This window comes from Staurois parvus, unplaced genomic scaffold, assembly GCF_062004578.1.
Source record: "Staurois parvus isolate SC_StPar_1 unplaced genomic scaffold, SC_StPar_1.0 ptg000068l, whole genome shotgun sequence".
NCBI lineage: Eukaryota > Metazoa > Chordata > Amphibia > Anura > Ranidae > Staurois > Staurois parvus.
This window is the reverse complement of record NW_028317864.1, coordinates 1,318,016-1,332,333: the sequence shown is the minus strand read 5'-3', so window position 1 is coordinate 1,332,333 and position 14,318 is coordinate 1,318,016. Positions and strand designations below refer to the sequence as shown.

Genomic DNA, 14,318 nt, shown 5'->3' with positions numbered 1-14,318 from the left:
TTTTCTTACATCAAAAAAGCTCTTTCCCCATCAGAGTCCCCCTTTGCATCAGAAGCTCCCCATCACATCAGAGTCCCCCATTTCCATCAGAAGCCCCCTCCCTTCATCTCATCAGAGCCCTACATTCCATCAGAGTCCCCCTTTTAAATCAGAAGCCCCCCCTTCATCTCATCAGAGCCCTACCTTCCCAACAGAAGCCCCCCTTCCCTCCATCAGAGCCCTACCTTCCATCAGAAGTAACCCCCCTTCATCAGAGCCCTACTTTCCATCAGAAGCAACCCTTCTTCATCTCATCAGAGCCCTATCTTCCACCAGAAGTGACCCCCCTTCATCTCATCAGAGACCTACTTTCCATCGGAGTCCCCCTCTTACATCAGAAGCCCCCCCCCCCCTTTTCATCTTGTCAGACCCCTACTGTCATGTTGCACATGACTGTCATATGCCTTTAAGTATTTTCTATATTTTGTCTCTGCTCCTCCCTTTCCTTTGGTTTAGTTGAAGCCGTATAGATAGCTCACCCTTTCCCCAGTAATGCATTGCAGCGCTAGCCTCATGTCATGAAGCAAAGCACAATATGATCTTTTGACCTATTGAATGTTCATTGTTGTAAGATTCTCTTAGTTTATGGAATATCTACAAGATATCATCTTGATTGAGTCACTGACTCTGGTATCCAACTGAGATTGGAGTTATCGTTATCTCATCACAACTGTAAGTTACAGAGATCACACTTTCAATGCTTCGATTGGAGAGACAGAACACCTACCTTCCATCAGAAGCACCCCCTCCATTCAATTCATCAGAGCCCTACCTTCCATCAGAGTCTCCCTTTTAAATCAGAAGCCCCCCCCCCTTCATCTCATTAGAGCGCTACCTTCCAACAGAAGGCCCCCCTCCCTCCCTCCATCAGAGCCCTACCTTCCATCAGAAGTAACCCCCTTCAGCAGAGCCCTACCTTCCATCAGAAGTAACCCCCTTCAGCAGAGCCCTACCTTCCATCAGAAGTAACCCCCTTCATCAGAGCCCTACCTTCCATCAGAAGTAACCCCCTTCATCAGAGCCCTACCTTCCATCAGAAGTAACGCCCTTCATCAGAGCCCTACCTTCCATCAGAAGTAACCCCCTTCATCAGAGCCCTACCTTCCATCAGAAGTAACCCCCTTCATCAGAGCCCTACCTTCCATCAGAAGTAACCCCCTTCATCAGAGCCCTACCTTCCATCAGAAGTAACCCCCTTCATCAGAGCCCTACCTTCCATCAGAAGTAACCCCCTTCATCAGAGCCCTACCTTCCATCAGAAGTAACCCCCTTCATCAGAGCCCTACCTTCCATCAGAAGTAACCCCCTTCATCAGAGCCCTACCTTCCATCAGAAGTAACCCCCTTCATCAGAGCCCTACCTTCCATCAGAAGTAACCCCCTTCATCAGAGCCCTACCTTCCATCAGAAGTAACCCCCTTCATCAGAGCCCTACCTTCCATCAGAAGTAACCCCCTTCATCAGAGCCCTACCTTCCATCAGAAGTAACCCCCTTCATCAGAGCCCTACCTTCCATCAGAAGTAACCCCCTTCATAAGAGCCCTACCTTCCATCAGAAGTAACCCCCTTCATCAGAGCCCTACTTTCCATCAGAAGCAACCCCTCTTCATCTCATCAGAGCCCTATCTTCCATCAGAAGTGACCCCCCTTCATCTCATGCAGAGACCTACCTACCATCTGAGCCCCCCTCTTACATCAGAAGCCCCCCCCCCTTTCATCTTGTCAGATCCCTACCTTCCATCAGAGTCTACCTTTTACATCAGAAGCCCCCCCCCCACTTCATCTCATTAGAGCTCTACCTTCCATCAGAACCCCCCCCCCCTTATCAGAGCCCTACCTTCCATCAGAGTCCCCCTTTTACATCAGAATCTCTAACCCCCCCAACTCTTCAGAGCCCACCTTTTACATTAGAAGCCCCCATCACATCAGAACTGCTGGGAGCAAGTTAAAATCTTATAGCGGACTAGATGTGGCCCTAGGGCTATAGCTTGGAAACTTGTGTGTCCTAATGAGGACAAGTGGCGAAAAAAAAAACCTGACAGGGGTCATAATTCTTACCATACTCTATCCAAAATTAAAGAAAACTTTCTACTTTAATGTAAATAGAAAAGTATTGTGTACAATAGTTAGCGGTTTTATTGCCTAAAACAGTTGCAGTCACTTTAGGGCTCATTCACATGCAAATTTCCCAGCGTTTTCCTGCATGTGCCATGCCCAACCTGCCATACAAACACATGGCTGTACTTTGCTTCTTTCCATCAGTGTATACTGGTACACTTGCATCCAAAAAAGAGCGCAGCCATTAACTTGTATATGGGGCACATGCGGCTCCCTCGGCACAGGAAACCGCTGAGCATGCGGATAACTGCCCATGTGTACAAACCCATAGGCTCCATTCACTATGCCAGCCTTTCTCAACCTTTTCAACACAGAGGAACCCTTGAAATGACTTTTTGGTCTCAGGGAACCCCTGTTAAAATGACTATATTTACAACTCATGATACATTTGTGTGATGGCCAGTGGGAAGAATGCTCCTTACACTTGTGGTCACTGGGGAGAATTACCCCCCTAGAGATAGCTGAAAATTTCAATGGTGTCAGGGGGAACTTATCGGAGAGGAGGTTATTGCTCGTTGCTCAAGGAACCCCTAGCAATGTGTGGAGGAACCCTGGTTGAGAAACCCTGTACTAAGCTATAATACATGTAATTTGCCATACGCATTGGTATTTTCAGTTGTGTGACTGATTTTTAGAGCTCTGGATCTCAATGTTTAAATAACGGTCACTATGGAAAATAACAATAGATATAGACTAGTAAACTGAGCCTTTTATCTGTTATGGCTTGGAAGGCCACTTTCCCTAATACTGGTTCCCATGTGTATCCATACAGATAGGAACAATGTGCAGATTGTTGTCTATAGAGTGACTCTTCTCAATTGTTTGTTTTAGCAGTAGTGTTGGCACATTCAGTGTTTACCATTGATTATCAATGTACCCATGTATCTCCCTTCCTGTGGCGTTCACCAGCCAAGCTAAAGTGTAGTTATAACATAGGTTGAAAAAAGTCCATCTACTTCAACCGATAGAAAACCCCCATATACACAACCCTACAGTATATCAGAAGCTGATCCAGGGGAAGGCAAAATGAAACCCCCTATATAAAGCATGGATACATTCTTAATATACAAAATATAACTGGAAAATAATATTTACAGGGGATGAGACCAGAGATTGTTAATCCAGGGAATATGTGATAGCAATGAGAGCGTTATCTGAAAGAGTGCAAGGAGAGTGGATGGTACCAAAAAAGTGCAATAAGAGTGCCATGATACCACAGAGTATGCAATGAGGGTGGATGGTACCAGACAGGATGCAATCAGAGTGCCATGATACCAGAGAGTGCAATGAATATGCCACGGTACCAAAGAGTGCAACGAGTGTGGCATGGTACCAGAGTGTGCAGTGAGTGTGCCGTGGTACCAGTGAGTATGCAATGAGTGTGCCATGGTATCAGAGAGAGTGCAATGAGAGTGATAGGTACAAGACAGAATGCATTGAGAGTGCCATGATACCAGAGAGTGCAATAAGGGTGGATGGTACCAGAGAGAGTGCAAGGAGTATGTCATGGTACCAGAGAGAGTGCAATGAATGTGCCATGGTACCAGAGTGCAATGAGAGTGAGATATACAAGAGAGAATGCAATGAGAGTGGGTGGTACCAGAGAGTGCAATGAGTGTGGTTATTTGAGAGGGTGCAATGAGAGTGATTATCTGAGAGAGTGCAATGAGTGTGCCATGATACCAAAGACAGTACAGTAAGAGCAGATGGTACAAAAGAGAGTGCAGTGAGTGTGCCAGTATATCAGAGAGTGTAATGAGTGGCTTGATGCCAGAGAGAGGGCAATGAGTGTGCCTTGGTACCAGAATGAGTGCAATGAGAGAACCATGGTATGAATGAGTGAGCAACAAGAGTGCCATGATACCAGAGAGAATGCAATGAGTGGCATAATACTGGAGAGAGTGCCAGAGTGCAATGAGGGTGGATGGTAAAAGAGAGGGTGCAATGAATATGCCATGGTACCAAAGAGTGCAACGAGTGTGGCATGGTGCCAAAGAGAGTGCGAAATACAAGACAGAATGCATTGAGCGTACCATGATACCAGAGAGTGCAATGAGGGTCGATTGGTACCAGAGAGAGTGCAATGAGTATGTCATGGTATCAGAGAGAGTGTAATGAGAGTAAGATATACAAGATAGAATGCACTGAGAGTGCAATGAGAGTGGATGGTACCAGAGAGAGTGCAATGCGTGTACCAGTATACCAGAGAGTGTAATGAGTGGTTTGATTCCAGAGAGTGCACTAAGTGTGCCTTGGTACCAGAATGAGTGCAATGAGAGAACCATGGTAGTAAAGGGCGAGCAACAAGAATGTCATGATACCAGAGAGAATGCAATGAGTGGCATAATACTAGAGAGAATGCAATGAGAGTGCAATGGGAGAGCCATGGTAGCCACAATAGTTCAATGAAAGTGGTATGGTACCAGATAGAGTGCAGAAAGTGTGAATGGAGGAGGAAAGAGTACTGTTGACAGGCCACATGCCACTTTGCCAAAAGATTACCATGAAATGGAGAAAGGTCACCTAATGAAATGACTCCTGCCAAATGCACATGATGATGCATGTGATGAGTTGATAGCATTGCATGTATTTTAGCAGCTAGCAGGTGGTGTGTGGTAACCTGTCCTTTAACTCTGCTAGTGGGCAATGTCTATGTCGTTCTGCTGTGTTAGTGATCTAGCCCTCCCTCCTCCCTGGACCAGAAAAGGCCACCCAATGTAAAGTCACGTCATGGTAGTATAGACCTTCTTCCAAACCTGTGATCAGTTCTGCTTGAATTTGTACCTATAATTTCCAAAGTTCTCCTGCTTTTTAAATGCTATTACACCCTGACCTTTGTGTATAATTATTCTCTTTGAGAACCAGTGTATATTTACGGTCATATTATGGTTCACCCAGCATTTTACCCAACCATGGGAATTGTAGGAGATCAGGTCCCCTCTTTTATTCAGGCAATAAATACATTTCCACTGTGCTTGAAAATCCCCTTTACACTTACATAGAGAGAATAGTTTGCCATCTAGAGAGCCTGCATTAATTTCTGCTGGAAATTCACTAGTTAATTCTTTCTCACCATCTCCTGCGTCACTCTGCCTCCCATCTCCCTCCGCTTCTCTCTACTCCTCTGTATGCTGTTTACCAAGCAAACCATCATAGATCTGTCATGGTGAAGCCTACCAGCCTGCCATCCTCACACTGCTCACCTGTCTACTGAGGAGGTGGCCCCTGGAAACTGCTGCAGCCAAGGTCACTGGTGATACAATGTTATATTTGCATGCAGACAAGTTCATTTATTGCACATTGTCAGCCTTATTTAAGAAGAAAAGAGCAGTAACCCACATCAGCCACCAATGACTATCTTCCAAAGCTGGAAGTAATGAAAGGTAATATCGGGTTGGTTTGTGTAAGTTAGTGTAGAGGTGGTGATGGCTGTACTTGTTAGCAGTGCCTTTAGTTGTGAGTGGTGTACCTATCAGGGGCGGACTGACAACTCATGGGGCCCCCGGGCAATAGGGGATCATGGGGCCCCTGTGTCCTTGCCCAAGCCTATGAAAAAAGGTACCAGGGGCATTTCATGGGGCCCCCTACTGACCCCGGGCCCTCGGGCAGTACCCAGGTTTCCAAATGGTCAGTCCGCCCCTGGTACCTATACATCAGTCTATGCATTCTTATCTATGTTGTGACAGGTTGAAGGTCCATTACACAAAGCACTATAGATTTTTTGACATATGCATTGCTGCTAATGCAATTTCATGGACATTTCTGAGCTCCTACAGCCTGTATAGATCTCTTTGATAAATGACTAAGGTACAAGGGCGAGGGTCAGTGTGCAGTCCATCTCATGAACAAGAACACAGGTCCATGCAGATGAGATGCACTGCTACCGTTAACTGTGCTGACCAAAAAAAATTAGTATTATAAACCTATTCCTGTTAGATTCGCACATGAGAGAGTAGTGGGTCACATGCTCCCCCATACTTGGAAGTACTGGTATTTTTCATCATTTTATTGGCTTAACAGAGCATGGGGGGGCAAAGAAAAGAGTATGTGCTGTTTAATGGGCCACCAAAGTAAAGCTGTTGCTTGGCTCTAGAATGGACACAGCACCGGTTTTCTTTAAGCTTGAATGTGACCATATAACCAGAGTAGTGGATATACTGCAAGCTCTAGGACATCCTCATCCACTTTGGGGTTGATTTACTAAAACCGGGGAACTCAGAATCTGGTGCAGCTGTGCATGGTAGCCAATCAGCTTCTAACTTCAGCTTGTTCAATTAAGCTTTGACAATAAAACCTCTAAGCTGATTGGTTTCTATACAGAGCTGCACCAGATTTTGCAATCTCCAGTTTAGGTAAATCTCCCCCATAGTGTCTGATCCCACCACTGCAACACATCATAGCAATTGACAACACAGTTTATACAAACCCGAGCAGGAAAAAGCTACAGGCAGGGCCAGATATCTGCATAGTCAACTTAGGCCGTAGCTAGGCTGACACGAAGGCCACCCAAACTGTTGACACTCAGAAGCCCACTCCCATGTATAATACAATATTCCAGATTGCAGCCATCTTTGCCAGTGTGTGTAGTCTAGTTGGGTCTTCATTGTTGCTGTACCTATCCAATTTTTGGATTTGTTTTGAGTAGTTTATGGTGCATTAACAGTCACCTACTCCAGCTCCATAAACCTACAACTAAATTGCTAGCAAAGTAGCATAGTTTGCAAGGGGGCATTTCTGAACAATATTGCTTTTTTACTGGTCCCAGGGGTAAATTCACCTACCAGACAGCTTGGGAGGTAGAACTGGGGACGCAGATTGAGGAGGGGGACTGGGTTCAGTGGTCAAGTATGGTGCATAAGTGGATTGTTAACACAACGCTACCTACAAAGTCCTTTCACGCTGGTACTTTGTTCCATCGAGACTAGCAAAAATATAGCCTGACACTATCGCCCCTGTGCTTTAAAGGCTGCAAACAGGATGACACCATGCATCATGTCTGATGGTCTTGTCCATGGGTTCAACGTTACAAACAGGATGGCACCATGCATCATGTCTGATGGTCTTGTCCATGGGTTCAACGTTACAAACAGGATGGCACCATGCATCATGTCTGATGGTCTTGTCCATGGGTTCAACGTTACAAACAGGATGGCACCATGCATCATGTCTGATGGTCTTGTCCATGGGTTCAACGTTACAAACAGGATGGCACCATGCATCATGTCTGATGGTCTTGTCCATGGGTTCAACGTTACAAACAGGATGGCACCATGCATCATGTCTGATGGTCTTGTCCATGGGTTCAACGTTACAAACAGCATGACACCATGCATCATGTCTGATGGTCTTGTCCATGGGTTCAACGTTACAAACAACATGACACCATGCATCATGTCTGATTGTCTTGTCCATGGGTTCAACGTTACTGGATTCAAATCTTTAATCCTCCATACTCTGTCACAGGCCTTAATATTAACAAAAATGCTAAGACAGCACTTTTTAGTGACCTTTTGGACAGAACCCCCCAGACATCTCCGCACTTTTATTATTCTAGCGGCCAGAGTGACCATTGCCAGAGCGTGCAAAACCCCTACAATCACTTAGCAAAAAATGTCTTGGATTATGAGCCACCAAAAAATTAGCCAGCGTCCTAGGCAACAATCAGGCCAGATTTGATTAGGTTTGGATTCATTACGGAGGTAATCTGTAAACCACTCTGTTACTGGCCATTCATTCCGCTAATTTTCTGGCAGTTTCAGCCACTCCCAACCAGGTTGTAACACAAAAAAATGCCAATTGGATCCACTAACTACTAGCACTTTAGATTGTGCATTATTGCATGGACTATTGCTGGTTGGTTGACTCATCTGGTCGGTTTTGTGATTGTAAATTCATTGAAGATGCCTAAAAATTGCCTTGTTTGTGGCCAGAATAGTAGAGGCAAACTGCCATTTGGACTGTATCTGCAACACAATTTATGGTGGGTCATTTTATATATAATTTGTGGAATGGTGGGAGTTCCTGTGGCTACTCCTAGCACAATTCCACAGGAGTAGCCACAGGAACTCCCACCATAATGTACATAAAGCACAGCATCAGAAAGAAGATTTGAAGAGCCGGCTATTCGTCTTCCTGAACTATCATATTTATTGTAAAGAGTAAAAGATACTAATAAAATGGCTTATGTGTTTCAGCGATAAGCCTTAATCATTGGCTGATATGGCTTATCACCAAAATGCGTAAACCATTTTATCTATAAATCCTACTTGTCACAATAAAGGTGATCATTTGGGAAGACGAGTAGCCGGCTCTTCAAATCTTCATTCTTAAGCTGTGTTTGGGAGGACACAGCCAGAGCACAGACAGTCTTGCCTCTGTGGGGAATTTATCTTGGTGTAACATCTTTCTTTTCACAATAAAACACAGCATACTTCAACACCACGGCAGGCTTACTTGCTACCACAGCTTCATTGATGCCCATGCCATGTTCTTCTGGTCCTTTTCTGGACCAGCATCTTCTTCATTTTTCAGCCATTGGATAATGTAAATCCTACACATGCCACAGGCAATGTACAAAATACAATTTCTAGAAAAAAGGGACCATTTTTGGGTGCATACACCTACAAACTCCACCTTTATAAAACATTTTTTCCACAAAAGGATTTGTTTACATAAAACTTTCCAATGGACATTTTAGACTTGGTACTTGCCCAGTCTGGAGTTTTGGGAGTTTCCATATTCTCCAAAATGATTTACGAAATCCGGAGAACCTGACAAATGAAGTGCCATTAGAATTGTTTAGATATAAGATGCTGTTCTATTTACCTTAACTTGAAACTTCAGCGAGGGTGTTGGAAAATTGAATGTGCCTGATCTATATTTCAGGGACGAATCCTGCAAACAAATTTAGTGCCTGGAGCACTCCAAGTCTAGCTGTACTTCTACAGGTTGGCCTTCTGTGCTGCAAGCATTCATTATAAGAAGACATCAGGGAAATGAGGTGACTGATGAAAATGTTGCCTCCAGAGAGATGCCATATCTTGCCTCGAGCACTGAGGAGGAAATGAAATGCATTTCCCAATACACTTCGATTCCAATTAGTGTATGCAGACTCTTAGTCTTTACTGTCAAGCTAGTGTTTCCTATCCAGAATATTTGGTGGGCAACACAATGGCTTCCTACACTGTGTATGGTGACAGGTGCTCTTAAAGTTGATTATCTTTAGCCTTTGACATAGAGAACCCTAACCCAGAAAGTGATTGTGACCAGTAGCTTGGAGATGACACAAGGTTGAAGACTCTCTCTTGCCCTTCCATATTGGAATTCCATTGGGTACCTGAGTGGCCAATTGCACCAACACTATGACATGGGAATAGGGAGAAAAAGTCACATACCTGGTAGTACAGGGTGTAAGAGATGAATAGGTTTGGCTTGTGGGGCCCCCATCAATGTGAACCTGTTGCTTTGCCCAAGCATAGGAAAAGTACTGGTTCAAATTAAGTTATATGTTCTAATAATTACTTTGCCTGGAGGGCAAATATAACCAACTATCCTTGCCGTGGTCAGGACAGATTTCTGTGGACTAAAAGCAGTGTACCATGCAATGTGTTCCATGGTAGGTATGGTGAAAGGTGGGAGTTCCTAGAGGAAATGAAAAGTGAACCTGTTGCTTTAGCAAGCAAAGCCCAAGTTTACATTAAGTTGGCCATAAATATTATCATCTGACTGTACAATCTCCTTAAAGCCCCCCTAGCACATTATTGCCTGATTGTGCAATCTTCTTTAGATCCAACGTGCAGTACTATGTTGTACAATGACCTGCCTATTTGAATACAGATTGAACAGAGGTCGAGCTTCACAGCACATAGTTTTGGTAAACCGTGTCCTGGTCTTTCCAAAAACAAAATATACATTGTTAGCATAAACATATCCTCAGAAGGTGAAGGCTACCTTTGGGGCTGCAAAAGATTTCATGAACTTCAGTCCAGGAATGAATGGGGAGAACTGGTGACTATGGCAGCAGGAGGATTTCACTTACTGGTAACTTTAAAAAAAATTCTCTTTTCTCTTTCCAGGCAGAAGCCCCCTTCAGCCCAGTTCCTACAGAAATGGCAGGTAAGATCCCAGATCTCCTTCACACTCCCTCTTTCTGACTAGCCATCTGTACCAGTTTGAGTTTTTGGCAGTCTCCTTGTGCCACTGATGCCACAATATGTTCTCCAGTACACAAGAGGACTACCCTTATACTGGAAGGTGAACATTCATTTATGTGGTGGAAACGTGTTCCTATGGAATCATGGGGGGGTTACTTACTAAGACTTTTCCGCCTGGATACCCTTCTTCCTCTCCTCTGAGCTACCCACCATCATCCTTGGTGACTTCAATATCCCTATCAACATCAACAACCCGACTATATCCCAACTCCTCCACTGAACCTCTTCTTTTGCACTCACACAGTCCTCCACCCACACCGACGGGAACACCCTGGACCTCACTTTCTCTCATCTCTGCACCCTCCACAACCTCACAAACACCCCTTTCCCTCTCTCTGACCACAACCTCATTACATTCTCCGTCTCCCCATCCTCTAACACCTCCCCCCCAAAACGTCAAACCATCACCAGCCGTAACCTCCGCAACCTGAACCCGGCCCCTTTCCACTCTGCAGCTGACCGTCTGTATGACAGTATCCTTCCACTGTCATGTTCTGACCTGGTCACTACTGCGTATAATGACTGTCAGCTGCCTTAGACTCCTTAGCACCCCTAACCACACGCAACATTAGACCCCAACCGCTTCAACCCTGGCAGAACGACCACACTAAAAACCTTAATTGACGCATTCGCGCGCTGGAGTGATTATGGCGCAAAACCAGATCCTCTCGAGCGTTCACCCTCTACAAATCCGCCTTCCTCACCTACACCTCCTCCCTCCACGCAGTCAAACAAGCCTACTTCGTAACCCTCATCAGCACCCTCTCCACCTATCCTCGCTGGCTCTTCTTCATTTTCAACTCCCTACTCTCTCCCCCCCCCACCTCCACCCAGTACCTCACTCACCGCCCATGAGATTGCCAATCACTTCCAAAACAAGATCGACGCAATCCGTAAGGACATCGCCAATGCTCTATCTACCTCCCCACCTAGCCTCCCTCCCACTATAAACCCATCAACTCACCCCTCCTCTGACCTCGCAACTGCCCTGCCCCCCACCACACCCCGCACACTATAACCTCCCCAACACTCTGCTCCTTCAGCCTTGCTACGACTGAGGAGGTCACGAAGGTCTTCTCAGAAGCCCGCCTCACCACTTGCCCTCTAGACTCAAACCTGTCCTTCCAACCCCATGTCCAATCGCTGGCAAACTCATGCAGGCTCCACCTCCGCAACATCTCCAAAATACGTTCGTTCCTAACCCCAGACACTACTAAACAACTCGTTCACTCCCTTATTATCTCACGTCTGGACTACTGCAACTCCCTTTTCACCGGCTTACCTCATCGCAGACTATCCCCGCTTCAGTCTATCCTGAACTCATCGGCCAGACTCATCCACCTTACCAACCGCTCCGCATCTGCCACCCCCCTCTGTCATTCCCTCCACTGGCTTCCGATTGCCCAATGCATTAAATTCAAACTACTAACATTGACATACAAAGCCATTCATAACGCTGCCCCAAACTACCTCACCGACCTGATACCCAAATACCACCCAACCCGTACTCTTCGCTCCTCACAAGACCTCCTACTTTCTAGCTCCCTGGTCTCCTCCTCCCACGCCCGACTGCAGGACTTCTCCAGGACTTCCCCCATCCTCTGGAACTCACTACCCCAATCCATCAGAATGTCACCTACCCTCCTCTCCTTTAGGCGCACCCTAAAAACCCATCTCTTCAGGGAAGCCTACCCCACCCTCACCTAACAGCCGATCTCCTCCATTCCTCCTACCACTCCATCCCCCACAGCCACTTCCTCCTGTACCACTATCCCCTCCCTCCTAGATTGTAAACTCGAAAGAGCAGGGCCCTCGAACCCCTCGTGTATTGTATTGTTACTGTACTGTCCCCCACTATAATGTACAGCGTTGAGCAAACCTTTTGGCACTATATACTGTATTATAACAATAATAATAAAACTGGAGAGTGCAAAATCTGGTTTCTATGCACAGCTAAAGCAATCAGCTTTCAGGTTTTATTGCCAAAACTTAATTGAACAAGCTGAAGTTAGACGCTAATTGACTACCATGCACAGCTGCACCAGACTGAGTGCTCCAGTTGTAGTAAATCTCCCCCACAGTCATTTAGGCTAGGTTTACATATGTGTGGTTGGTGCCGCTGCGGATCCTCACAAAAATCCGTGCAGCCACACCACCCACACAAAAGAATGCGGACCAGCATTTCCACCAGCACTGGAAATCGCAACTGTACTGGGAACCGAGGTTTCTGTACGGGCTGCGTTTTCAGAAGAAGTGCAGGGACTTCTTCCCTGCGTGTCCTGGGGCACAGGAGTCCATTCAAATGAATGGGCTCTCTTGTGCAGGCGCAAACGTGGCCCGCGGGAACATGGATATGTGAACCAGGGGTTAGAATGTTATAATAAGATTACAATGTCTACATGAATGTTCTACTATTATGTTATTTATATAAATGAGGATCTTGGGAAGAAAAAAAAAAACACGTCTATTGAAAGTGGATTTTTGTATAATTTTTCAAACATTCAGCTATGTTGTCTCTTGAAAAAGGTGAAACGGATCCTATATTGTCCTATTCTATGGTGAAGTCAACTGATCTCCTTCGTAGGGCCTATTTATGCCAGGATGTGGTGTATGCATTAAAGCGGTATTAAAGTGTTACTAAACCCACAACAGTAAGATCAGTCTGTATATGCAATAAACCATGCTTGTTATACTCACTGTGGAACCTAAGGGGTTAATCCTTCTCTGTTCCTCCCCTTTTTCAAGCAACCACCTCATCTCCTGATAAGACAGACTGAACTGTAGGCATTTGCACATTTTCAGTTTGGTGTGTATTGCTAGAGAGGTTTTTTTTTTTCCTTGGGAGTGCACATGTGATCAGCACAGGGCCAACCAGCACTGTCCAGACAGAGGTTAGAGCAGAAAGGAAATTCCTCTTACAAGCTTTAGCGAGTGCTGGGCTGGACACTGATAGAAGTCACAAGGCTGCACTAACTTCTGATGAGAAAAAATATTTAGCAGTTTATATTTACTAAAATAATTCCATTTCTATGTTGTGTGTACTGAGGGAGAGCGGACATGGTGAACGCGGGGTCCGGGGAGAGCGGACATGGTGAACGCGGGGTCCGGGGAGAGCGGACATGGTGAACGCGGGGTCCGGGGAGAGCGGACATGGTGAACGCGGGGTCCGGGGAGAGCGGACATGGTGAACGCGGGGTCCGGGGAGAGCGGACATGGTGAACGCGGGGTCCGGGGAGAGCGGACATGGTGAACGCGGGGTCCGGGGAGAGCGGACATGGTGAACGCGGGGTCCGATTGCCTCTCGGAGGATCAGGAAGGAATTTTGTTTTTCCCAGCAGGTGCAAATTGGATCATGCTTTGCTGGGTTTTTTTTTGCTTTCCTCTGGATTAACTGTGGGTATAGGATTATAACTTTTTTTTTTTTTCTATGGTTGAACTGGATGGACTTTTGTCTTTTTTCAGCTGGACTAACTATGTAACTATGTAATGCAGGGTCCAGAGAGACCAGATATAGTGAATGCAGGGTGGTCCGAGGAGACCAGATATAGTGAATGCAGGGTCCGGGGAGACCAGATATAGTGAATGCATGGTCCGGGGAGACCAGATATAGTGAATGCATGGTCCGGGGTCTAGTAACACTTTAAACCAAAAATGCAATATCTTGCAGCTTACGAACTATTAGAAGTAGTGGCTGCATTCGTTTTCTTTTTTTTAGCTTTCTTCCCCTCTATTTTCACCTGGTGAAGATGTATAACACACCTCCTGAATCAGAGTGCCCCCACTCTGGATGAAGGAGCACAGGGTGCACTTTTGGATAGCAGCATTGTCAGTCTGGGGGAAGCAGAGTGTTAGATGGGTTAGTAGATTAAAATTAACCAGCACATTGAAGCCAAATCCCAGTTTACATTTTATAAGCAGTTACAGAAAACAGGTTTACATACGCTAGATC

General features: G+C 45.6%; 1 protein-coding gene across 2 annotated transcripts in view; it reads left to right on the top strand.

Moving 5' to 3' along the window:
* The window catches only part of AK1 (adenylate kinase 1), a 143,913-nt gene that overhangs the window by 90,844 nt on the left and 38,751 nt on the right, over positions 1-14,318 (top strand). For both annotated transcript variants that reach the window (XM_089669005.1, XM_089669007.1), the window contains one exon: positions 10,232-10,271. In XM_089669005.1, coding sequence (XP_089525131.1) covers positions 10,232-10,271 — 40 coding nt within the window. The remainder of the gene's footprint in view (positions 1-10,231; positions 10,272-14,318) is intronic.